This window comes from Rhopilema esculentum, chromosome 17 (assembly GCF_057945365.1).
Source record: "Rhopilema esculentum isolate cy_ngs chromosome 17, ASM5794536v1, whole genome shotgun sequence".
NCBI classification, from domain to species: Eukaryota; Metazoa; Cnidaria; class Scyphozoa; order Rhizostomeae; family Rhizostomatidae; genus Rhopilema; species Rhopilema esculentum.
Genome location: NC_142831.1, coordinates 2,250,257 through 2,277,415, shown reverse-complemented (window position 1 = coordinate 2,277,415; position 27,159 = coordinate 2,250,257). Strand labels below are relative to the sequence as shown.

At 35.9% G+C, this 27,159-nt stretch overlaps 2 protein-coding genes across 5 annotated transcripts; one reads left to right on the top strand and one right to left on the bottom strand.

Moving 5' to 3' along the window:
* Positions 1 to 2,036: 2,036 nt before the first annotated feature.
* Positions 2,037 to 23,688, top strand: LOC135680773 (uncharacterized). Of its 4 annotated transcripts, none has more exons than XM_089113509.1 (5): positions 2,037 to 2,543; positions 7,681 to 7,966; positions 21,135 to 21,369; positions 21,877 to 21,953; positions 22,620 to 23,688. In XM_089113509.1, exons 2-5 carry the CDS (start codon positions 7,684 to 7,686, stop codon positions 22,754 to 22,756), a joined length of 732 nt encoding a protein of 243 aa, XP_088969635.1. In that variant the 5' UTR covers positions 2,037 to 2,543; positions 7,681 to 7,683; the 3' UTR covers positions 22,757 to 23,688. The 4 variants fall into 4 exon arrangements, with proteins under 4 accessions (XP_088969635.1, XP_088969633.1, XP_088969636.1 ...); XM_089113510.1 differs by lacking the exons at positions 21,135 to 21,369; positions 21,877 to 21,953; positions 22,620 to 23,688 and adding exons at positions 8,441 to 8,675; positions 9,183 to 9,259; positions 10,134 to 13,018 and having other exon boundaries at positions 2,093 to 2,543; XM_089113507.1 differs by lacking the exons at positions 21,135 to 21,369; positions 21,877 to 21,953; positions 22,620 to 23,688 and adding exons at positions 8,441 to 8,675; positions 9,183 to 13,011 and having other exon boundaries at positions 2,079 to 2,543.
* LOC148958138 (zinc finger MYM-type protein 1-like) lies at positions 20,619 to 26,124 on the bottom strand. The gene has a single exon (XM_089113506.1). It carries the CDS (start codon positions 26,122 to 26,124, stop codon positions 25,060 to 25,062), a length of 1,065 nt encoding a protein of 354 aa, XP_088969632.1. The 3' UTR covers positions 20,619 to 25,059.
* Positions 26,125 to 27,159: the final 1,035 nt, after the last annotated feature.

Below are 27,159 nucleotides of genomic sequence, written 5' to 3'. Positions count from 1 at the left end.
ATGTCCTTTCATGGTGTGAGCTATTTACCATTGATATTGATTATGACAGTGACAGTTGGTTAAGACTTTTCATAGCTAGCGTAGATAAAATGTGCAAGGTGTTGTGATTTAATTATGCTCACTCGTGAATTTATGTCTGATATCTTGACTGCAGATGCATGATGAAATTTTTTTTGCTTAATTATAGAAATAGTTCAGTCATTCATATTAGCATCTACGTGGTCGGTAGGTCGCTAACAATACTTTTCCACCAAGCCCTATCATTTGACCATCCTTTCACCATACCAAAATTCCAGATGTTCGCCTACCCCTTTACATCATCTATCTGATCCGCATCCTTCTGTGTCTTCCACGAGATCTCATACTTGGAAGAAACCTCTCCATGATGTTAGAAGATACTGTGTCACTTGATCTTCGTGCAACAGGCCCAAAAAGCGCAGCATTCCCTTTTGCAATGGTGCTGTTCAGTTTAGAGGTTGTTTTGCATTTTCTGTGCACTTTCTCATCTCTCCATATGCCTTTCAACATTCTCCGGTAACACCATAGCGCAAATGCCTGTATTTTGTCTTTTATCACTTTCCCAATGGTCCGTGCTGCTTCCATCCATAAGTAAAAATTGACCATACATACATTTGTAGGATGTTTACTTTGATCTTTATGTTGAAATTACTGACGAAAATTTGCCATCGCGCTTCTTTTCCTTATTTCATCTAAGTGTAGTAACCTAATTGAATATGCGCAGGAGCATTACTTTATGTGTACCCATGTTTATATAGAGTTTCAAATTACAGTTTACAGTATTGCAGCCTTTGCGATAGAATTCACTTTCAAAATCTTCGAAAACAGCCAACAGTTTTCTGCCATTTCTTGACAGTGACATTTTGTAACGCTAACAACACGGGGGTTAGGATGTTTTTAAAAAGATACCTCGTTATGAAAGAAATTGAGGTTCCAGCCAATCAGAAAGCCGTATTTTGAAAATCTGCTCTGTGATTGGTAGGACAAAAAGTTGTCCTGAGCGCCAGTTTTTGAATACTTTGGATTATGAGTCTCTGTTGTAGCGTCCGTCAAGTGAGGCAGTAGCGAAACAGAGGCTCATGGAGTCTAGGGTCTGTGTAACCATAGTTGGTGTAACCGAGAGCAAAATCGCGTACGGGATTGAATTGAATTTTTTGCATAATTATCACACATCTGTGTAATCATGCAAGAAGAAGCGCTAATATTTTGATCGGTCGCGGCTGTATGATATAGATTTATTTGTTAGAAGAAAAGTTTTGAAAATGTTGCTCTGCTATTTGATGTTGAAGATCTTCATTGGGACAATTCATTGGTTCTGACCATTTTGCATGGTAGAAGATGTTTATTTTCTATTTTGGCTCGAATTTAATGTAAAGAAGGACTTTTTGAGACAAGATCTGGTGGATACGATGACGGAAAACATGACTTTCGGAGTAGCGATAAGTAGTGGAAACCGAAAATTAGACAAGACGCTTTGGCTTCAAACCGTAGAGAATGATCTCTGGTTATAAACCCAAGTTTTCATACAGTGGAAATTGCTCAAGTCTAGTAAACATTTATCATTGATCCGGACAAGGCTGCCTAACTGAGTGGACTAATTTTTTTAGCAATGTGAGGCAATAGGCCTAGGCCCATTCCTTGTACTTTTCATAAATTCTTTTCATCATGATAGTGATTGCTTTGCTATAAACACGTTTTAAAAATGTTTTTAAACGTTCATTAACACATAAGAGAAGAGTTATTAACAAAAAGCGTGTTTTGATTAAAATTCATCCTCCGGTTTTTGAAGTGTTTCCATCCTCGAGCCGGGCGACAATTATCTAGGCATCATGATATATTCAATGCTTTCAGACATTATTGTGGCATTGTCTGACAAAATAAGGAGAAACCTTGAATTTCCACACATTTCTTGTCACTATTTGAATGCGTAAACTGTCCCAGCAAACAACGCTCTGTTTACGCCATTGCTCACTTTTGTCATGTAAAAGCCGCATAATTTACGCATAATTAATTTTCCCAGAGATCCTTGGAAAAGCTCGTACGCGATATTGCTCTCGGTTACACAGACCCTCTATTTTCAAGTTCGGGGGGTCTGGAAAACAGGCTAAAAACTTCTTGATTCACCACTTCTGCTCTAACTATAGCTGTTTGATTAATGGTTAAGTCTGTTTATGGAAAATGAATACAATTATCTACTTTTAATGATTGGGAATGACGGCACTTTACTTATCTTTTGATACGATTCACGATATTAATAAATAATTAGTTAGCTTTTGCCCTATGGGATATCTATTTAATTCGGCAATTGCTTCATTGATACAATCTCCATACTGACTTAATTATTTAAAGATAAACTTGACTTTTTTATTGACTTGTTAGTTGAATTGAAATGATTTCTGGCATGGCAACCAAATATAAACTTTTGTTTATGAAGCTCCAGTGCTCAGTATCTCAGACCAAGTTGACGACGCCGGGCCAGTGATACGCATTTCTACGTCTTGTTTTCGCATTGAAGAGAGTTGCTGGTAAGTTAACATCTCCGAATTTTACTTTAATTCCTCATACTCTCTATATGCATTGAAATGCATTCCTTTTACAGTTTAACATAAGGCTCAAAACTTTCTTACCCACTGACTATAATTATGTGAATAGCTCGAGTATTTCTAACAATAGAACATAATATTTCATTTTGTTTATTGCTGCTTCAAGTATTATTGTATTCACAATGAATACAAGCGTAATACTATAAAATATTGCGCTGAACAAACAGATTCGTAAACCGGAATGGAATGACTTTTATATATCTTTTGAGCTATGGAGCCATCGGGTTCAATATTGGAGCAAAGATAGCTGACTCAAAACTGTCCTTTCAAATTATTCGGATAATTTTGGATAAAAGATGAATTAAAAAACTGGAAACTTTGTCAAAATCTTTGCAACAAGGGAGAGCTGTGCTTAAGTAATTAGGCAATCGTGTTGGGGCTCAATTCAGTATGTAAACAGATGCACTGTAGTGAGACAGGAAGAAGTACAGCAATAGTCGTAATTGAAATTTTAGATAAAAATTCAAGATTCACAGAAGCAACATAGCTCTGAAAATTTGACCGGTTTTCTGAAACCTGTCATCCACGCCTGCTAGTCTCTTTTGATCAAATGCAACGACCATTGAAAAGCGGAAAATTTGTGTTCAAAAGTTTTGTTCGTTCCCTTGCTCAATGTTCCGTTAGTCAATCGTCAAGAGTGGCTTCCGAGTAACGTTGATGATCGACATAAAGTTACGCATTCGTCTTTCGACTTTCTCACCTGCCGAACTTAAATCGAGAATTAAAGGCTCTTGCGCAACTGGCAAGCTTTGCGACTTTAATTTAAAGAACCGGTCTATAATAGTACTGCATGAAAATACAAAACATAGTCAATTTCTCAAGACAACATGATATAGAAATATGAAATATATGAATTATGAATTAAGTATGAATATATGAAATACAACACCCGCTAAGCATGACGGTTGCTCAAGAGTCTTTAAGTGAATGCGAAGTGCGACGTTTAAATCAGATAGGCACGGCTAATTTAATTAAGGGCGGCAGAAAAATTTGCGCTTGGCAGAACTTGGCGAGCTACGCAAGCAAAGCGCAACTGGGCTTTTCATGTACCGAACTCAATGCATAATTTATTTTATATCCCAGAAATCACTTTTCTGGCAAATCATGCCTATAACTGAATTTCGGCGCGAATCAACCTGGAATCAATAAAGCCAAGATGGCGTCTGCATATGAGAAGTTCTGTTGTGTTTCCTCTCTTGCCACCAAGTATCATTTTCCAGACGATATTCAACCAACACTGGTTGCGTTGAAGTCTTCCGCATGTCCTCTTTGCCTCCATTATTGGGCTGCTGTCGAGAACAAGACAACAAGTAGCACCACTAAAACTCTCCTTCTTCTTTGCTTCACTATTATCTTCAATCTTGCCTCTGCCAATCTTCAATTCTTTCTGGATTCCATCAGCAATCTCCTCACAAATGTAAAACGCATGTTTTCGGGCCATATTAAATGTCCGCAATCAAATCTGAAATCCATAAACTTAAGCCCGGCGAACGGAACAATGAAGATCGACGTTTGCAACGGGAGTGGCACCAAAGAATTAGTTCGGCATAGAAGAAGTTTGACGTTTGGGACGGGCCTATCAGATAGCTAAATAATTGGATATCTCATGGCCATTGAATTGCATCCGGACATAGTACATTCAATAGAATTGGCAGCTCTGTTAAAAACGATCAAATGTCCGTGCAAGAATTCCTACCGACGAACATATGAAAAAGTCTGGCATAAAGGCATTTATTTAATCGGTATGTTACTGAAGTGTATCCGTGAATAATCAGATGTAGCTAGTTAACACGTTAACTGCTAAAGGCTATTCTGTTAACTGCTAAAGCCCGGAAGAACCAAAACGTCAATTAAGTTGCAGCATAGCATTTTGATTGATTTCTTGCAAACAGGCTACTTGAATTACTTAAAACTATACATTTTCTTGAACATTAGGATCAAAATATACTTTTCAAACAAAAATATAAGAAATTTGTTACCATAGCAACAAAAGCCACACCTTACTTTAAATGTACATAAGACGAAAATGAAGACATTCGGAAGTTTTCTTTACCTATTTAGAGAGCTTGGGGCATATTTTGACATTTATTTACACCATTTTTGTAATATCAAGGTATCTAAGACTACACTTACAGGGTTTAGACCAAAATTGGTTTGAAATTGCTTGTTACAAAATGAGAATAAGGCCATTTTGAAACTATACTGAATACGAAGACAGGAAAAGTTCTAACAAACAGATATTTCTCTATAAATCAGAGCCAGAAAATGACAGGAGGATATAATACCAAGACTTGTTATTGCACAATTTACAAGCTACAACCTAGTTATAATCTTCAATCACAATACAAAATTTTAGCAATAAAATAAAAAAGTTTGCAAACTGAATAAACATAAAAACTAGAAAAATAGGCACCATTTTGCTATATCTTAGCCAAAAGGCCACAAACATGGAAACCTTGGTCTTTATGGACATTATATAAATATTATTTGCAAACAAGTCCTCTCTGCCTAACATTTCCAGTCAAAATATCAAAGTTTAGCTTTCAAATTGTATATGAAAGTATGAAAAAATTTAATTTTGAAAGTAATGTAATGACGCAATTCAGAAAAAGTATCAATGGCAGCTGCTCTGTAAGAATTTGAATCAAACATGTTCAAGGGCAGTTTTTGTACAAATATGGATTTATAATGTAAGAAAAGTTACATGATAAATAAAATATATACTAAGAAGGGCTCAAAATCAGTCAAAATGCTGATGAAAACATGTTGGGCAGCATCCTCTTTGACAACGAACACACTGAAATGCTGTCCTCTTCCTTTTGCCCTCTTGCCTGCTGGAACAAACCATACAATCTTTTCTTTTTCCTCCTGGCAATTGTTCCATCTGACAAATTTTTCCCTCAATGTCTGGTCTCAAATACTGAGGCCTGATTCTTCTGTTTCTGGCTGGATTCATCAGCCCCTCAAATACCTTCACATAAAAGCGTAAGCGCTTCATTGGCTTTTCTGCTAATGCCTTATACAAAACATATGAATTCAGCAGTGCCTTCTGCATCAGTCTTAGCAGCACTTTGACAGGCCAGCGTCTGGTTCTCCTTTCCACCTCATAAGAATATACCATCTCATCTGATTTGTCAACACCAAATTTAGAGTGGTTGTAAGCCCAAACTAGCTGACATTTGTACTTTTTGTCAGCTACATGGTTTTCCTCTCTGACTTTGTGACCATCCCCATCAACATAAAAAGCAGAGTATTTTGTTGAGGTCATCAAGAGTGGTTTTGTCTGACTCTTCTTGTCCCTTATTGCAACACAAACATTATCATCCATGCGATATGCAAGCTTTTCTCCAACCTTCAACTTTGCATTCACCACTTCTTTTGGAAAGCCAGCTGCCTGGTTTCTTTTGATGGTCCCAATGTGTGTGATCCCAATTTCTTTCAATTGTTTAGAAAGTTCCAATGAAGTGTACCAGTTATCTGTTGTCAGCTGGTATCCTTGGTGTTGCAAGTCATTCACCAAAGTCATCACAATGCTCTTGGGATCACTTGGATATTTGTGATGAAAACGAGCGGGAACTTTTTGCTTGGAACCACAGTACAAAAGCACTTTACATAAATAGCCAGTTGTGTCACACAACTCTTGCATCTTTATTCCAAATTGGTGGTGCTTCTTATTTGGAATATACTGTCTAAAAGGAACTCTACCACGAAAGCCACATAAACCTTCATCGACTGTCAAGGTTTGGATTGGCTGGTAATGAAATTTGAACATTTTGTTCATGTGATTCAAAGGGTATATAACCCTGAAACCTGGATCAGTTCTATCAACAGTTGGATCTGTGACATCGAATGTTTGCAACATCCTCAGCCAAATCATCCACTTATCACGACCCATTACCTGCGAAAACTGAGGGGTGGCTTGGGACCAGTCACTTTCCCTCCAATATTCCTCAAAACTTGCTTTTTGAATAAGGCCCATGTTAAAAAAAAGGCCCCAGAATGCCTTATAGGTGTCTAGGTCAGCGTCTGCTTTCATATTTTGCCAGAGCCGGAACCTAGACTTCGCTGAAATTTCTTTCTTTGCAACAATCTGATCTCCGTACTTGATGCTAAAATCAAGCAGTGTCTTGAAAAATTCATCAGTAGCAAAGTACTGAAAATACACAAGGGGGTCTGCTTCCTCCCTGGCAATATGCTTAGGTCCACTTGCAGCAGTAAATGAAGGCCAATCTGGTGAAATATCATCGTCAATATTTCCAACGGGTAGCCAACATGGCTGCTGTAGGCCTAAAAGTTCATCCTCCTCGTCGCTACTGCCACTTTCCTCCGAACTGTCTTCATCTTCCACATCAAAGTCGGAAGGAATATAATCACTGTCTTCCCCGCTATCGGACATTTTCAGTGCTAATTGTTATTTTCTTGCCAAAGACACGCGAAGACACAAATTCAAAATTCAAAATCAGCTGATCGAACTTTAGTAAGCGGTTGGCCTAAGTCAAATTTCAACTGCCATAATATAGCATTGTTGTAAGGAAGGACACCGCTTTTGTTGTTTTCAAAGGACATACGTGCAATGATTGGTTAAAAAAACAAGAAAATAGTCATGTGATAAACTTTCTTTTGAAACAAGACTCATTTAAACAATAGTGGTGCGTTGGGCCACTATAGTGGCCTGGGCCTCGTTTTGGTTGGGCCACTATAGTGGCCCACCGCAGTTTACGTGTTAAAGGGTGTGAGGAATGAAAGCTATGTGGACTGTCACATCTGAATGAATTGCTTCACATCTAACATCTTTGAAATACCATTAGGATAAAGAAAGATAATGGACCTTTCTCATTCATGAAAGTAAAGATTTCACGAAGAACACTTTCAGTCCAGAAAGAACCGTCTATGAATACAACTTTGGAAATCAAATCAAGGTTCAGGTTATTGATAAAAAGCACATTGAATTTTGATCTAGGAAGATATCACGTTTTGTAGAAGTTCCAATAATAAGTCACCAAAGTGATACAAATATTAAGAGTTTTTGCTTCATATAAATATCTCGTTTACTTTGCAGAAAATGCCAACAAGAAAATATGTTTTCCTGACACGTTGTCTACTTGTGCTTACTTTGAGCCAAGTAATCCACGGAGAGGATAATCGAGGCTCAGCAATGTTCGAAGTTATTCACAACCCATATATGGAACTGACCAGCATGTTTCATAAATCGTTTCATCAATGTAGTAAAAGTAGTCCGTGCAATTTTGTGGTGAAGGATATGACAACAAACAAGTATGAAACACACAATAAGGAAGGAGATATAACTCAAGACCGGAGAAAGCTGATAATATGGAAAAGAAAAAGTATTTTCAATTTTCATACAGTAAAGTTTTAGTTAACCTCTTCTGAAACATAATAAAAGGATTGATATTACTTAAGAAGCATATAACCCAGTTTGGTTTTAATATTTATTAATAGCAAAGTGATAGGGTTTTTCAATAATAAAAATTGTGGACTCTAGGGCTTTCTTAGTTGCCTAGAATTCTCCTATGGAATTTTTCAGGATTTTCAAGAGTATAAAGTTTATCCCTGGTTTTAAAGATTTTAATTTATAATTGGCTGTTTATATATCAATGTTTTTAATTTGATAATTGAAATTGTAAAACAATAATCCATGTTCTGCTTATTAAGAAAAGGTGATTCGCTACCCTTCGCTTTAAATACATTGAAGTGCGAAGCCATTCAAAAAAAATCGGTTTTCCTTGCATTTTGAGATTTTAATGCATTCTATACAATTCGCTAATGATTTTATTTTCTTCTTGAATTTCTACTAAAAGGAAAATATTCCTGTCTTGATTGGCGATACGACTCTGCAATGATTAATGGGATATACAGAATATCAGATGATGACGGGGGCGAATTCAACGTTTACTGCGATTTCACATCAGAGCCAAACTCTGTATGGACCCTGATCGAATCGTTCTCTTTGGGTAAAAATCATCTGTTCAAAGACTGGCCATTCACAATTGATTTTCCGTACTTGGAAGATTCTCCAAACTGGGACAATTACAGGTTAGGTCTTCTTACAGTTGCATGCTTTAAATTTCAATGAAAGTGTTGTGCAAGGGAATACTTTTTCATCCTTTAGACTACGACTGAGGGGAGGCACTAAGTGTTCTTTTTAGAAGTTCATGTAATTACCTATATTACATCCTCAAAAATTTTAAAGAGCTTCGTCTGACTATGTAAAGGGAGTACCAAGTATTTTGATCGATATTCTTTTTATGAGTGAATTCGTGAAACAAACTTTTCTTCAGACATTCTAATAGAGGAGATTTCGAAGATATGTTATGCAATGATCAAGCAACTTTCGACAGCTCAACCACCAATAAAGATATTTCTTTGAAAAAGTGATAAATGTATATTAAGATATGGATTTGTGTGATCTGAATTTTCAGCAACTTTCAAATCCATTTTTTCTATAGTTCTAACAAAAGTAAGAGAGGGTGTCTCTACCGTATTTTAGCGCAGCTGAAACAATCATCAAACTTTTTAATTTTTTGTTATACACCTTTCTAGACTCAGCAAGACAAGGATGGAGAAAATCAAGTCAACATCAACCCACTGGAGAGCAACATGCAGTTTCGATATTTTTGGTATTGATTATCGAGATTATGCCAGATTCAAACTCTCTGCATTTGATCCTCTTTGCTGTTACGTAAATGCATCGCCTAAGCTTGTTGAGTTGGTAAACATTAGAGGGCACATCGCTAAAGATCAATTGGTCAACTTTTGGCAACCTGAAAATGCCCATCTTCACATTGACTCTCAAGAAAATACCAATTTTTTGCAAGCAAGAGAAGGATCCGTTTTAACTGAAGATAATTTTGGATTCTATTATGGCATAAACTCAGCATTTAGGTGCACAGCCAATAGCAGCAGCACCACTCAACATTGGATAGGAATATACTACCCTTGATTCAATTTTTTGTGATTACTTTAATCAGGGCTGCATTGAGAATTTTGAGGACCTAGCCGAAAAATTATAATTGGGGCTCCCATATCGACATAAGTACCTCATAATTACGCCACCGTAAACAATTTTTATAAAAGATCAAAACAAACGAGTGGATTGTGTTAACCTTATAAAAAAATATCTTGCGATTAAATGAGTAAACTGTTTAAATTGCCCTGCATTTCGTCATAATTCAATTCTTGAAAGTAGTTGCTCAGCTATAGGCTGCTTTCTTTTCTTTGCAGAAGCAAAGGATCCCTTCTTATGCTTTTGGCCTCAATTAGCCATTAGAAATAGCTCTTAACACAACCTCTATTGTAGCTCTATTGTAGAGATAAAATTAACGTTTGCTCTCTTTGAAGAAGAGAAGCTTCTTTTCACCTATAGCCACTCCACATAGCAAGGTAAGCTCTTTAAATTAATAGAGGTAAAGTAATTATGGCTACAGATGTACCAGAAGTAACTATTATTTGTTCGAAAGTTAGATTTTGATCATTTCTCATAAATTTTTGCAGATAAAATCTGACCATTCCAGAAAATTTGAGGCGCAGTGATCTCTTTGGTTCATGTGGCAATGGTTTCAATGTATGAGTCCATTCGAATAGAGCTTTTGACCCATTGCAATATTCCCTCGTATAGGATTGTATATATCTTCAAAGCTAAGCAATAATGAAAAGCTTTTGGGCACTTTGCACTAGATCTTTTCATGTTGTTGCATATTAGAAGAAAATTCATGTGAATTCTGCACTTTCAGTTTAAGCTAAATTTGGTTTATTTTTAATGATTCATCTTATTGTTATTGCAGCTATTGTTACATTATCTTTTACAATAAAATGATTATAGTACACTTCAAATGCAGAGACTTAATGAATGCACCTTTGGGATAAACAAAGACGTGTTAAGTTACTTATTGAACATCATACTGTGCAATAGTAAAACTGTAAAATGGTATAGATATCATCACACATTGTCAACTTATATCTTTTTTCTAGCTTTAAGTCTTCAAATTAGATTTTAGTTACTAAAGCGCTTACTTAGTCTACATCTGCTAAAAGAACCAAATAGGCCACTGCTAAATTTTTAACATAAACGTTTCCTTGGCAGCATATTTTGTAATTATTAAATTCTAAAGAATTTTAGTCATAAATATTTCAGATTTGAAAGTTGTTCTCAATAGCGGTCCAGAGTTGAATCTGACTACTTTACAAAGAAGAAAATAAAAAACAAACAAATGCTGGGTCTAGGGGTGTGGTCACAAAAATGCTTTTTCCAAATGTGCAAGAGCCACTGAGAAATGCTACGGCGTCTTCAAATTGCGTCACAAAGATTTTTTGAATGGCATTAAATCGAATATTTTTGATAGCAATTGACACGAAAATGCATAAATAACACTTGCTTGATAGTTACGTCTTCAAAACGGTAATTATTCAATTTACATAGCCGTGATAAATTACTTATTGAACACCATAGTACCGGTCTTGTGCTTGCGTTATTTTGATTGGCCTATTTTGATCCACAACTGGGTATATATTTTGCAAAAAATATTTATCATTTTTATCAGCGTTTGCGTCAATCTTTTTTTTACCAAACTTACTATTGAGATTGGCTTATACACAAGAGCCGCTAATAATCTAATAAATAAGGTATATAGTAGAATTCAAGATCTGATTAATAATCGATGTATTGCTTATCATGTTATGAAAGTTTGTGTCTACTAAGACCCCCCTCACATGAACAATTTCAGGCCGGTCTGAAACTCAGATCAGCTTGAAATTGGATGGTGCGTGCTAATTTGACTCCCGCTCACATGAACATTTTCCAACCGGCTTGAAATTCAACAGGCTTTCGCACATCCGCATTTATTGCCAATTCAGTTCAATACAAACATGGCGCAAAATAAATTCATTTTTTATATCAGTATTGAAATACATTTTGGTTGTTTTAGTCTCTGCTTTGCAACTTCTTTTTGTTTTGCTTCCTCAACTTATTTCTCAAATAAGCCATCTTCATCAGAAAATCGATCTTGCTAAAGAAGAAAAAGTCGTGTTTTGTGCAGATACTTAGAATGTTAGATTCAATTCAATGGTCAAACGGCACCAAAATCATTAAGCATGCATCCCAGAGAGCAATTTATTTTTCTCCACGAGTTTCATTTCGCCCCTTCTGCACACATGCGGATTTCAAGTCGACCTGAAATTTCAGACCGACCTGAACAACCGAAATGAACTCAGGTCGACCTGATTTTCATTTCGCCTTCTCTCATGTGAGCACCTCAAGGGCTCAGACCGCAGACTGAAATTAACTTCAGGTCGATCTGAGTTCAGACCGACCTGAAATTTCTCATGTGAGGGGGGTCTAAAGATTCTGCTAGATCAAATCTTTTTCAGGGTTATCTAGAATCTATTTTGTGCAAAATCCACCAATAATAATTATTCTGAAGAATTTCTTGTTGAGAAAGACGAAAGCTTTGAATTAAGGAGATTAAGTATTGAAAGTCTTTAATGTTTCACTAAGCAGAGGAAAAATCGAATTTCATATTTCATTAGCAACTTGTAAATAGCGGTAATTAAATAAAGAAAAAATAAAAAAAATAATAAAAAACTAATTTCATCCCTCTATGGTATATTTTAGAAGCAATTTGTACCTATGAAGATGCAATTTGACGTTAGTTTGGGATGTCATGAAAACAAAAAATGAACAGACTTTGACTGTCGAGTAACGACTTTATTTCCCTCATTTTGTATGTTACAAAATTTCGTTAGATTTAATTCAAGGCTTACCACGTTAGTATATCTGTCTTTTTGAACAGGTGATGTGGTTATTTACTCTCTCAATTTATAAGAAACGATTACCGGGCAATCAGAAAAATTAAAAAACTCCATTACTCAAATCAAAATAATTAAGAAGCATTCAAATTTTGAAAAGGTCCAGGAAGACTCGGTAAAATCTAAGAAATTTTCAAAATTATTGTCTGATGGACATCAAAATTTGGACACAAAGAATAAGAATACACTTCCCTCATCTAAAAACAGTATTTGAACGGAGGGAAATCTTTTGACAGAAATGTCACTGAACTTTTAAAAATTGATAGGAACATCGACGAGTCACATTGTTTGGAACTATAAAATCCCTCCCCAAGCAGTTTCTGTCGGGATATTTTCTAAGGAACTCAATTTTGATTATATGACGTCACTTTTTGTAAAATATAAGGAAACAATGATTAATGAAATTGTCCAAAACATTTAGAAACTGGAGTACTTAGCTTAAACCATCGCTTATTAATAAAATGGGCCTATTTGAAACTATTAGATTATACAATAGTTTCTGGATGTTTAAAATGTTGGCTATGCTTATTGGGGCAAAATAGATGAAATGAAATATCGTGAACTTTCACGGTGAAATTAATATCCTACAAATTAGCATTGTTATATTATCAAGTGATCGCCAAATCTGAGCATGCTTTATGCACTCTAGTCAAAAATATGAAACAAAACCCAGATTTAAGGAAAATGAAAAGCACATTTACAGAAAATTCAAATCATGTAGAGACCTTAAGAGCAGCCATTTTAAGTAGCTAAATTTTACTAAATTATCTTCCTGTTTGTGTGATATCATACTGAGATGACACAGGGTCATCAATATAGGTTGAATAGCCATTTGTAAGAACGAGCTCAGCAAAATATCAAGAACAATTTGCTTTCTAGAATAATGCAATGTTTATTGAAGATAATAAAATAAGTTTATGTTATCGAAAAATTAAAAGATGATACGAAGTAGCGGAAATATCGCATACTATGTTTCTGCAATCTCGTGTTATTTTCCAATTGCTAAAGAAAGTGAGCAAAAGCACACTAACTAAAATGGTGAAAATAAACCTCTTTTTAGCTGCGAAGAAAGCTTGCTGTTAGACCATGTTTAATGTTTTGCCAAAACCGAGCAGGAGAAATAAGAGGTGTGGTATTTCTCAGCCTATCAGGTACTTTTACATTCTAGAACTAGATGTGTTCTATGTTTTTTTTTCTTTTGGCATAAATGAAAGTTTCATATTATCAACCTATATGATACACTTTTAAATAAATGAAGGAAAGCTTACAATTTTTTTGCTTTTACACAATTGAAAAATGGCTGGAATAAACGTTAGAAAAAATTCGTAAGTTTTTCATCTGACACTAGTCAGGCGTTTTACGTTTGCACACTGTAAACATCGGAATACTTCAAGTGCTTACGCTAGCAACAAAACTCAGTACATTCACCAGCACATTGCATTGCATAGAACCATTGCAAAGGACTTTGATGAGAAGATGGTCAGTATAGCAGCACCATGACAATTCAGCTGAACAACAAAACGGTAGCAAAAGCAACTCATTGGCTGTCGTCATGGTAAATGCTGCACGTTCATCTAACGAAAGTTTAATTTCAACAATGGTTAGTTTGACAAGCGTTGTAATGCTAGATTTCCAAAAAATTAAGGAAAAGCTTACAATTTTTATTTTATTTACACAATTGAAAAATGGCTGGAAGAAACATTTGCAAAATATACTGTCGAGATAAATCGTCCATTGACATCCTGTTTCAGATAATTTCTTGTTAAAAAGCCTTACTTTCAAAAATATGGTTTTATGAGACATGTTTATAAAAAACACAAATCAAAAGAGAAGCGCAAAATAATGGACGACAGCCAAATCAAACAGGATGATGCTATGTCCAGTATATCAGACATTCGGTTTAAAAAAACCACTTTTATTTATCCTATTATTTCAACGAACATTAAGGGTAATATATTTGTTTCCTACCAAATTTTGCTTGGCTTATAGCTTTGAATCAAATGAAAAGAATGAACAATCAGTTGGAAGAAGTTGAAGTAGAAAGATGTTGATAGAAAGAAAACCAAACTTTAGAATGTGCAATATTGAAACCGAGAGATAAGATAAGTTTTTCTTAGACAGGTAAAAAACATTTATTTGTCGTTGTAACTGAATAAGCGATACAGTTGTGAAGCAGAGATCAAACCGGTCTTGTTTTTCGTGGATTTCTCCTAAAGCACTTCGAACACTGCTGCGTGTATGTCACAAAGGTCACGACCCAAGGTCACGACATTTTAAGCATTAATGTTGATGTGCCGCGCTTATTTCAGTAATATTTTGCCAAGAGGTCCCGGTTAGTCCCTACTTCAAGACTAAGTCCCAGACACATGTGAGAGACTGTGTCCCGTTCTGACCAAAAACCCATCCAATTTTGTTGCAGAGGTAAAATTGTTTATAGAAGTGAAATCTCCTGCAAATTGAAGTCACTTATTTTTGAAAATTTTCTCACTCTTCTGATGCAACCTGAGCTGCCTCGGGTAGTAAGTAAATCGGGAAGTATTCCTATGATTAAGGACGTAAATATAAAAACTAAGCAGAAAGCTTTAATTTTCCTTTATTTAATGATCAATGTATTTGTTTGACTTATTTATTGAACTTTTTGTGGGTAAAGTTATCATCTTTCAATTGATTTTTCAGAACTGTTGAAGTTTCTTTTTTCTCAGTTTTTACAAATAAAATGTTCGGATTTCCACTCTTGCTGTTAGGGAAGCCCCGTCTATGCCTAGGTCCGGGACAATGCAAATGTTAGCATGGCCCTGTGAGATTACCAGTATGCCAGATTGTGGGTAGAAAAACCTTGTCAATGAGACCCTAACTTTGCATTTCTCTCATTTGATTATCTTCATAAACTTGATCAAGTTGGAAAAATATCTTAGCCATCATAACAATAACTTGTCAATTTTTTCCAATTAAATTATCTATTTATTAAAGCGTTTAAACAAACAAGACTTCAATATTAAAGCACCATCTTGCCAATTTCACTATCTAAATATCTTTGTTAGGATTTTCGATACTTATTTAGAGCTAACATTCAAATACCACGTCTCTAAAAATGTTTGTTCTTTTATTTGCAAAACAAGATACGTACCTACACGATTATCCTTTCCCTGCAAATTTCATGTTTAAAGTTTTTATTTTAAGAAACCGCTAAAATTTTTATCCTGATGCTCGTATACAGAATTGCCATATTGTTTACACAATTCACAAAAAGTCATTTTTGCGACCACACCCTCTGATCCCGTCCATGTACGTTGTTATGTTCTTCTTTGAAAATCAGTCTCATTTGACTATGGATCCACCTATGGGCATATAAAACTTGCTAATGATGCTTTTAATGATTTTGTAATCTCAAACATTTGAATAAATTTCTGTAAAAATGAATTATTAGAAAACTACTAGCTAAACTAACGCTTATATTGAAAAATTGTCAGTGGCATACTGAGATATTGTGACAGATGTAGAACATGTAAGGGGTCCAATCAGCCTTTTAGCAACAAATATCTAAATTGAAAAATTCATGCTAGAAATTTTATGCCACTGCTTGCACAGATCGTTAGATTTTCAAAAAAAGCTGACAAAGAACAAGCTGTGTTAAGAAAGGAAATCGAATGTGAAGAAGGGAAAGGTACAAACATTCGGAAAAACAAGTCTATCACTGAATTCTTATTTGAAAATATTTCTGAGCAATATGCTGCAGCAATATTTCTTGAATGCCCACCTTGATTTGTGGAGTAGCTACAAATGAAAGCAGCGCCTCTACTTTTAAGAGAGCAAAAATAATTTTTATCTCAACAATATAGCAAAGTTGTCTAATGGGCTATGTTTTAATAGCTACAACTATTGGTTTCCTAAGGGAAAATGATGCCAAGAGCATAAGAAGGGTTGTTTGCTTCTGCAAAGACAGGAAAGCCGCCTATATTGCAGGAAAACTTTTCACGTTAAGCAGTTTACTTACTTAATATTAAGATAAATCTTCTTATGTTAACACCCGCTTGTTGTTTAATTATGTCGTCGTATTATATTTTTTGGCCAGATCCTCGAAATTCTCAATGCAACCCTGATTACAATAATTACGAAAAATTGAATCAAGGGTAGTTAATTCCAATCCAATGTTGAATGGTGCTGCTGGCATTGGCAGTGCACCTAAATGCTTCGTTTCTGAATAAATAGAGTCCAAAATTATCCTCGCCACATATAGATCCGTGCCTTGCATGCTGAAAGTGTACACCCAAAGTCGAATCAATGTGAAGATGTTCTCCCTCATTTTGCCAAAAATCAACTATTTGCTCCGTAACGCTGTACCCTCTAACGATTACAAGTTTTACATGTTTAGGAGATGCATTTATATGACAGCAAAGAGGATCAAATGCAGAAAGTTTGAATCTGATGTAATCTCGATAATCAATACCAAAAATATCGAAACTGCATGTTGCTCTCCAGTGGGTTGATCTTGACATGATTTTCTCGATCCTTGTCTTGCTGAGTCTAAAAAGATGTATAACTACGAATTAAGAAAAATATCGATTGTTTCCGGGGGTTTTTTCAGTAGTGCTAAAGATACCGTAGAAACACCCGCTCTTACTCTTTTTGGAACTTAGAAAAAATTGGAATTGAAAGTTTCTAAAATAACTAATCAAGTAAATTCATATTTTTATATATTATATAAACAAATTCATCAATCATGTTTTTGAAATTATTGTCTTTAGGAAAAAAATTTAACGATTGTTTATAAACGCCAAAAGCACTTTCATTGTTGCTTTTCATTCAGCAGTAGTACCTTAACAAAGTCAGACGAGGCTCTTTCAGATTTTTTAATATAAGTTTGGAAATGTAATATGAGTAATTACAAAAACTTCTAAAAAGGCCCTTAGTGCCTCCCCTTCGTTGACGTCTAAAATGTACAAAACGTGTTTCCTTGCCCAACAGTTTCATAAAAATTTAAAACATACAACAGTAAGAAGACTTAAACTGTAATTAATTTTGTAAGAATCTTCCAAGCGCGGAAAATCAATTTAAATGGTTTGTCTGTGAACAGATCATTTTTACCCAAAGAGAAAGATTCGATTAGAAATTCAAGAAAATAATAAATTAGTGAATTGTATAGAATGCATCTAAAATCTCAAGGTGCAATGAAAACCGAATTTTTTTTGATTGGCTTCGCACTTTCAGCTTCCTATTTGAAGCGAATTTTAACGAATCACCTTTTCTTAATAAGCAGAACATGGACTATTTTTTTATGATTTCAATCATCAAATTAAAAATGATTGAAAAACAAACAGCCAATTATAAAGCTCCAGTGCTCAGTACCTCAGACCAAGTTGACGACGCCGGGCCAGGGATACGCATTTCTAAATCAGGCAAAATCTACGTCTTGTTTTCGCATTGAAGAGATTTGCTGGTAAGTCAACATCTCCGAATTTTACTTTAATTCCTCATACTCTCTATATGCTTTGAAATGCATTCCTTTTACAGTTTAACATAAGGCTCAAAACTTTCTTACCCACTGACTTTAATTATGTGTAAAGCTCGAGTATTTCTAACAATAGAACATTACATTTCATTTTGTTTATTGCTGCTTCAAGTATTATTGTATTCACAATGAACACAAGCGTAATACCATAAAATATTGCGCTGAACAAACAGATTCGTAAACAGGAATGGAAAGACTTTCATATAACTAATCACAGGCTTGGATTTAGCCAAGATTTTGACCGGCTTCTGGGTGCTTCACTCCATTACGGCCAAATGTGTCAATGGTACATAATATTGCTAAAAGTTGCACTGGTAGTGAAAAATTACGAGGTTAGTTAACTGTGATTAATTTGTCCTCCCTTTACCTAAAATGTCAAAAATATTTCTCCGTTCAGCGTGGCCTTTGATCCTCTACTTGAAACTTCAATTCAAATTTTCATGAATTTTTCCGAGAAAGAAAGTCTAGTCCCTCAATGCAAAACCTCAGAATCTCATTTGCATCCGTAATCCATTTGTATCATTTTGTATCAAAGCGTACACACTTTTGAGATATGGCGCCACCGGGTTCAATATTGGAGCAAAGATGGCAGACTCAAAACTGTCAGTTCAAGTTATTCGGATACGTTGGGATAAAAGATGAATTAGAAAGCTGGAAACTTTATCGGAATATTTGCAACAAGGGAGAGCTGTGCTTACGTAATTAAGCAGTTGTGTTGGGATTCAATTCAGTATGTAAACAAATGAACTGTTGTGGGACAGGAAGAAATACAGCAATAGTCGTAATTGAAATTTTAGATAAAAATTCAAGATGCTCAATGTTCCGTTAGTCAATCGTCAAGAGTTTTGTTCTGTTAAAAGTTTTGTTTGTTCCCTTGCTCAATGTTCCGTTAGTCAATCGTCAAGAGTGGCTTCCGAGTCACGTTGATGATCGACATAAAGTTACGCATTCGTCTTTCGACTTTCTCACCTGCCGAACTTAAATCGAGAATTAAAGGCTCTTGCGTAACTGGCAAGCTTTGCGACTTTAATTTAAAGAACCGGTCTATAATAGTACTGCATGAAAATACAAAACATAGTCAATTTCTCAAGACAACATGATATAGAAATATGAAATATATGAATTATGAATTAAGTATGAATATATGAAATACAACACCCGCTAAGCATGACGGTTGCTCAAGAGTCTTTAAGTGAATGCGAAGTGCGACGTTTAAATCAGATAGGCACGGCTAATTTAATTAAGGGCGGCAGAAAAATTTGCGCTTGGCAGAACTTGGCGAGCTACGCAAGCAAAGCGCAACTGGACTTTTCATGTACCGAACTCAATGCATAATTTATTTTATATCCCAGAAATCACTTTTCTGGCAAATCATGCCTATAACTGAATTTCGGCGCGAATCAACCTGGAATCAATAAAGCCAAGATGGCGTCTGCATATGAGAAGTTCTGTTGTGTTTCCTATCTTGCCACCAAGTATCATTTTCCAGACGATATTCAACCAACACTGGTTGCGTTGAAGTCTTCCGCATGTCCTCTTTGCCTCCATTATTGGGCTGCTGTCGAGAACAAGACAACAAGTAGCACCACTAAAACTCTCCTTCTTCTTTGCTTCACTATAATCTTCAATCTTGCCTCTGCCAATCTTCAATTCTTTCTGGATTCAATCAGCAATCTCCTCACAAATGTAAAACGCATGTTTTCGGGCCATATTAAATGTCCGCAATCAAACCTGATATTCATAGACTTAAGCCCGGCGAGCGGCACAACAAAGTTCGACGTTTGCAACGGGAGTCACCCAAAGAAATCCATGTGCAGAACCAAATTGAATTAGTTTTGGCACTGGAAAAGTTCGACGATTGGAAGAACGAGCCTATCAGATAGCTAAATAATTGGGTTTTTCATGGCCATTGAATTGCATTGAATCCGGACAAAGTACTTTCAATAGAATTGGCAGCTCTGTTAAAAACTATAAAATGTCCGTGCAAGAATTCCTACCGACGAACATATGAAAATGTCTGGCATAAAAGCATTTATTTAATCGGTATGTTACTGAAGTGTATCCGTGAATAATCAGATGTAGCTAGTTAAAGGGTGTGAGGAATGAAAGCTATGTGGACTGTCACATCTGAATGAATTGCTTCACATCTAACATCTTCGAAATGCCATTAGGATAGAGAAAAGTAATGGACCTTTCTCATTCATGAAAGGAAAGATTTCAAGAAGAACACTTTCAGTCCAGAAAGAACCGTCTATGAATACAACTTTGGAAATCAAATCAAGGTTCAGGTTATTGATAAAAAGCACATTGAATTTTGATCTAGGAAGATATCACGTTTTGTAGAAGTTCCAATAATAAGTCACCAAAGTGATACAAATATTAAGAGTTTTTGCTTCATATAAATATCTCGTTTACTTTGCAGAAAATGCCAACAAGAAAATATGTTTTCCTGACACGTTGTCTACTTGTGCTTACTTTGAGCCAAGTAATCCACGGGGAGGATAATCGAGGCTCAGCAATGTTCGAAGTTATTCACAACCCATATATGGAACTGACCAGCATGTTTCATAAATCGTTTCACCAATGTAGTAAAAGTAGTCCGTGCAATTTTGTGGTGAAGGATATGACAACAAACAAGTATCAAACACACAATAAGGAAGGAGATATAACTCAAGACCGAAGAAAGCTGATAATATGGAAAAGAAAAAGTATTTTCAATTTTCATACAGTAAAGTTTTAGTTAACCTCTTCTGAAACATAATATAAGGATTGATATTACTCAAGAAGCATATAACCCAGTTTGGTTTTAATATTTATTAATAGCAAAGTGATAGGGTTTTTCAATAATAAAAATTGTGGACTCTAGGGCTTTCTTAGTTGCCTAGAATTCTCCTATGGAATTTTTCAGGATTTTCAAGAGTATAAAGTTTATCCCTGGCTTTAAAGATTTTAATTTATAATTGGCTGTTTATATATCAATGTTTTTAATTTGATAATTGAAATAATAACAAAATAATCCATGTTCTGCTTGTTAAGAAAGGATTATTTACGACAATTCGCTTTAAAAACATTGAAGTGCGAAGCCATTCAAAAAAAATCGTTTTTCCTTGCATTTTGAGATTTTAATGCATTCTATACAATTCACTAATGATTTTATTTTCTTCTTGAATTTCTACTTAAAGGAAAGTATTCATGTCTTGATTGGCGATACGAGTCTGCAATGATTGATGGGATATACAGAATATCAGATGATGACGGAGTTGAATTCAAGGTGTACTGCGACTTCATATCAGAGCCAAACTCAGTATGGACCCTGATCGAATCGTTCTCTTTGGGTAAAAATGCTCTGTTCAAAGACTGGCCATTCACAATTGATTTTCCGTACTTGGATGATTCTCCAAACTGGGACAATTACAGGTTAGGTCTTCTTACAGTTGCATGCTTTAAATTTCAATGAAAGTGATGTGCAAGGGAATACTTTTTCATCCTTTAGACTACGACGGAGGGGAGGCACTAAGTGGTCTTTTTAGAAGTTCATGTAATTACCTATATTACATCCTCAAAAATTTTAAAGAGCTTCGTCTGACTATGTAAAGGGGGTACCAAGTATTTTGATCGATATTCTTTTTATGAGTGAATTCGTGAAACAAACTTTTCTTCAGACATTCTAATAGAGGAGATTTCGAAGATATGTTATGCAATGATCAAGCAACTTTCGACAGCTCAACCACCAATAAAGATATTTCTTTGAAAAAGTGATAAATGTATATTAAGATATGGATTTGTGTGATCTGAATTTTCAGCAACTTTCAAATCCATTTTTTCTATAGTTCTAACAAAAGTAAGAGAGGGTGTCTCTACCATATTTTAGCGCAGCTGAAACAATCATAAAACTTTTTAATTTTTTGTTATACACCTTTCTAGACTCAGCAAGACAAGGATGGAGAAAATCAAGTCAACATCAACCCACTGGAGAGCAACATGCAGTTTCGATATTTTTGGTATTGATTATCGAGATTATGCCAGATTCAAACTCTCTGCATTTGATCCTCTTTGCTGTTACGTAAATGCATCGCCTAAGCTTGTTGAGTTGGTAAATATTAGAGGGCACATCGCTAAAGATCAATTAGTTAATTTTTGGCAACATGAAAATTCACATCTTCACATTGACTCTCAAGAAAATACCAATTTTTTGCAAGGATCCGTTTATACTGAAGATAATTTTGGATTCTATTTTGGCATAAACTCAGCATTTAGGTGCACTGCCAATAGCAGCAGCACTACTCAACATTGGATAGGATTATACCACCCTTGATTCAATATTTTATGATTATTTTTACATTGAGAATTCTGAGGACCTAGCCAAAAAAGTATAATTGGGGCTCCCATATCGACATAAGTACCTCATAATTACGCCACCGTAAACAATTTTTATAAAAGATCAAAACAAACGAGTGGATTGTGTTAACCTTATAAAAAAATATCTTGCGATTAAATGAGTAAACTGTTTAAATTGCCCTGCATTTCGTCAAATTCCAATTCTTGAAAGTAGTTGCTCAGCTATAGGCTGCTTTCTTTTCTTTGCAGAAGCAAAGGATCCCTTCTTATGCTTTTGGCCTCAATTAGCCATTAGAAATAGCTCTTAACACAACCTTGCTCTATTTTAGAGATAAAATTGATGTTTGCTCTCTTTGAAGAAGAGAAGCTTTTTTCACCTGTAGCCACTTCACATAGCATGGTAAGCTGTCAAGAAATATTGCAGCAGTATGTCAATGAAAGATATGTTCCAATAAGAATTCAGTGATAGGCTTGTTTTTCCAAAGTAATGTTTGTTCCTCTTCTCTCTTCACATTCATTTTCCTTTCTTAACACAGCTTGTTCTTTGCTAATTCTTTTCTTTATGATCCAACGATATCTGCAAGCTAAGGGGAAGCATACACTTCTTTTACCTGTCATAATGAATAAAACAATGCATCAATTTGGTTGCAGCAATCAGCTGCTGCTGTGTTATTATTGTGAATGTACGAATGAGCGACACATGTGGCGTAGGGTGCACATTTGCTAATTTCTTTAATTCCCAGGACATATGATAAAAATTGCCATATGATTGTCCTGAAGTGATGAAGTAATGTAATTATGCATACAGATGTGCCAGAAGTAAATATCGTTTGTTCGAAAATTAGATTTTGATGATCTGTCATAAATTCTTGCCGAGAAAATCTGACCATTCCAGAAATTTTGGGGCGCAGTGATCTCTTTGGTGCATTTTGTTGCATATTAAAAGAAAATTCATGTGAATTCTGCACTTTCATTTTAAGCTGCATTTGGTTTATTTTTAATGATTCATCTTATTGTTATTGCAGCTATTGTTAGATTATCTTTTCAAACAAAATCATTATAGTAAACTACAAATGCAGAGACTTGATGAATTCACCTTTGGAATAAACATAGACGTGTTAAGTTACTTATGGAACATCATACTGTACAATAGTAAAACTGTAAAATGGTATAGATATCATCACACATTGTCAACTTATATCTTTTTTCTAGCTTTAAGTCTTCAAATTAGATATTAGTTGCTAAAGCGCTTACTTAGTCTATATCTGCTACAAGAACCCAATATGCCACAGCTAAATTTTTAATATAAACGTTTCCTCTGCAGTGTAGTAGAGTAAGTCCCAGACCCCCTGGGCAAGGCGTAGACACTATGTAAACACGTGTGTGAATATAGATGAGTTTGCTTGCTGTACGAAGTCTGATGTCTTGCCTTGGCCTTCCACCTCATTATACGTAAATATTATATTGGCGACAAGTGAAAATAAAAGGAAACCAGTGCACCAGTATGTCGCACGCCGTTTCACTACAACCTGTTCCCGTATTTAATCCCGATAGCGGAAAGGTTGGCGCAAGTATCACGATTTTGTTGAAAAAATGGATTTCCGATTTTGGAACATTTACTGTTGCCACAGGCATCACCGATTACACTCATAAACGAGAGCTGTTGTTATACCAAGCTGGCCCCCGACGAGATTTTTGATCAGCTCGAAAACACAGGTGAAGCAAGCAGGGACGAAAATAAGTGACTAAATTTGGGGGGGGGCGTGGAATGATGAAAATTCCAACTTTACCTGAGAAATTTTTCTTTCGAACTGTACATCTGTACGTAGGAAATTTATATGAGGAAAAAGCCCTAGTTCCAGATTCCTAGTTCCTTTAAAATTACCAACATTTTACTTATAATAATTAGCCTTTAGCATAAAGACACTGAAGACGATCAAATAAATTTCTAAATTTGGATTAATGTAATTGTCAATAGATATATTTAACGATAATAGGTAACATTCTTTAAGTCAATCAACAACAATTCTTCTCTTTTTTTGCCTTGCCCATTTTAAAGCTATATGCTGAATATCAATTGCATCTAAAATGTCTCTTTCACAGTAGAGGAACATCAACGAATTGAGCCTTTCGTCTTTCGTTCTTGCGCGAAGGAAATTTTTTACAATTTTTAGACGGCTAAATGTCCTTTCGTTTTTCGCAACTGAAATTGGTGATGTGAGGGCAAGTCCATATGCCCGATTCGTTAAAGCAAACACTCTCCTTTGGCGGAACACTTCTGCTGCCGCTCCTGCTATATTCTCTGGCTTTCCAGCAGTTTTATCAAAGCAATTTATGTAAGTCTCCATTTCCGCAAAAAGACTCCTTGCATCGGGCAGCAAATTGGCTGGACATAACTTGCATAAATCTTCAACATCTTGCATCTGCAGTGATTGAATTTCAAGTGGTGGTTGAAGAATAGACAGAGGCTTTACTTTTGCTATGCAGCTCTGCAAGTTATCAGAGAATTCGGCAATCAGGGTGCCAAGGACGTTTCTCATCTGGCTTCTGTAAAAAACTTGAAATGTTAAATGGGAAGCTGTTTCTGGATTATCATCTATCCTTCTGGGTGGCCTTATTGGCCTGTGAAACCTCTCATACTCTCTTTCTGGATCCACTCCCATTCGCTTTGCCAAAATAACAGCGGCTTGTATAAGGTTGTCGAATTCATCATCTGAAGAATACATTCTTTGAAGTGAATTGATACTTCCTTTAATTGCTGTTAATGCATCAATGATGTTCAGCTTTTCTTCTTGAAGATGTTCTGTGAGAATTTTTTGTCTTCCACATAATGTTTTTCATGAACATCAAGAATGCTTTAAAATCAAATCGAAGGATCTTTCTCATTAAAGCGTCTGCATCTGCAGCTATTCTTTGCTCTGTTGAAGTTTCCTTCACATCTTGCAGCGATTCAATGATGATTTCAAATGAGACCCAAACTGCTTGTATTGACTCAGCACGGGCAGTCCACCTTGTCCTTGACAGATTCCTTAACTGAAGAGCGTTTGCAACTGCCTTGGTCTTCTCTGATATTATCGAATTTCGCTTTGTACTGCTTGTAAAAAACACGTAAACAGCCTCAAGCTGCCCGAATAAGGAAACAATCAAGGGACACGCACTGGAAGCATGCTCGATTACCGTGTTTGCCCTGTGTCCTTGACATGGAATGTATGGAACATGTCTCTTCAGTTCATTGGAAAGCATTGCCTGTGCTCCTTTACGCTTTCCAGACATTGTTGCAGCAAAATCATATGACTGAAATGCGATATAATCGTAGTTAAGTCCAGCAGTATCTATTGTTGCCAATATAGCCTTTGTGCGCCCTAAACCAGTCTTATCTTTAAGCTCCTTTACTTCTAACAGTCTTTCTTCTGCCTCCCTATTACAGCCTACAAAACGTACAGCACACGACAGGCGATCCTGGTGTGATGTGTCAGGCGTAGTATCAGCAAGGACAGAGAACAGCTTGGCATCTCTCACTCTCTTTGTTACTTCCTTGCGAATTTCGTCAGCAAGTAACTCAATGAAGATGTTTCGAGACTCTGGACTAGAATAGGTGACATGATATGGTCTTGAATATTTGTCATCTAACCAACTTTTCAATGTTGGTGAATGTCGTGCCACCAGCTTTAGAAGCTGGAAGAAATTACCATTCTCTTCGATATCACCTCTGAAAGCAAGACCCTGTCTTCCAAGTGTTCTAGTGATGTCGAAGAGAATTTCAATTACCTTTCTGTTTTGGATAACTTCTTTCTCTTTTTGAATTTCTACAGCCCTCTTACTTTTGTCGTACATAAGATTAATATGACAAAATGACGATAAATCTGCAACAGCAGAACAATGTGCTCTTTAAGAAAAATGTTGCTCTAGCTTTCCCTTCTTTTCTTTGCCAATACTCTTCATTTTGTGCCACAGTCGTATACCATGCTTGAACCAAGCTTCATCTGACTTCTCTCTTTCTAGACCATGAGGGAAAAGAGAGCAAGCAAAGTAATATGCTGCATCCTTATCGATGCTGTATTCTAAATGCGGATACTCCTCAAACCACTGGGCGCAAAATCTACGTTGTCTTCCTGCAGGACAGGATTCGTTCAGGGGAAATTTTGGTAACGAAGGCTGATGTGGACCAATCTGACGAAGAAACTTTCTTTGAAGATCTGTTCTGATATTGGGCCTGTTTCCAGGGTCTGTAGATGTAATAGCCTCTTTCAGGTCATTCTCACTGAGTGGCACCTTTTCATGGGATAGTTTTTCCAGGGTAAATTGACAATTCTAATGAAGATCCTTGATACTAGTATTAAGTGACTGACATAAATAAATCGTTTGTTGAAGGAAAGAGCGGCAGTTAGGTACTTCAACATTTTATACCATGTGAATAAGTGACTTCTTTGATTCAACACTTTCGATGATCGCTGCTAATTTTCCTGCACATTCTACCCAAGTACACTGGGATTCAAGCTCTTCACTTTCAGGAATAACAGTTGCGATTGGTTGATCTTGATCTTGGCCGATATCTTCGAATGATAATGATGGAAATGATAATCTTTTTTTGGTGTTGTCTTTTAAGGTGGACGACTCTTCGCATATACTGTGTGTGCCATATTGCCCACCCTCAGCTGCCTCTGGTATTTTTGGGCTTGTCACCGATTTTTTCAGTGTCTTTAATGGAATCCAATTGAAAAGTTTGCTCACTAGCCTCTGCCGAAGAAGTGATTATCTGAGAAGCATCAGAAGTCAAGAGAATTTCCTTTTCACTTGACGAAGCAGCGGCTGCAAAGGGGTTAGGGGCTGCACCACTCGTTTTATAAGGTATAGCTTTACTCTGTAACA

Bases quoted from the DNA above. Each gene is read 5' to 3' on its own strand.
- LOC135680773 (XM_089113507.1), top strand. From the start codon at position 7,684: ATGCCAACAAGAAAATATGTTTTCCTGACACGTTGTCTACTTGTGCTT. The intron at 7,967-8,440 runs GTATTTTCAATT...TTCTACTAAAAG, and splicing joins GATAATATGGAAAAGAAAAA to GAAAATATTCCTGTCTTGAT. The intron at 8,676-9,182 runs GTTAGGTCTTCT...ACACCTTTCTAG, and splicing joins CCAAACTGGGACAATTACAG to ACTCAGCAAGACAAGGATGG.
- LOC148958138 (XM_089113506.1), bottom strand. From the start codon at position 26,124: ATGTACGACAAAAGTAAGAGGGCTGTAGAAATTCAAAAAGAGAAAGAA.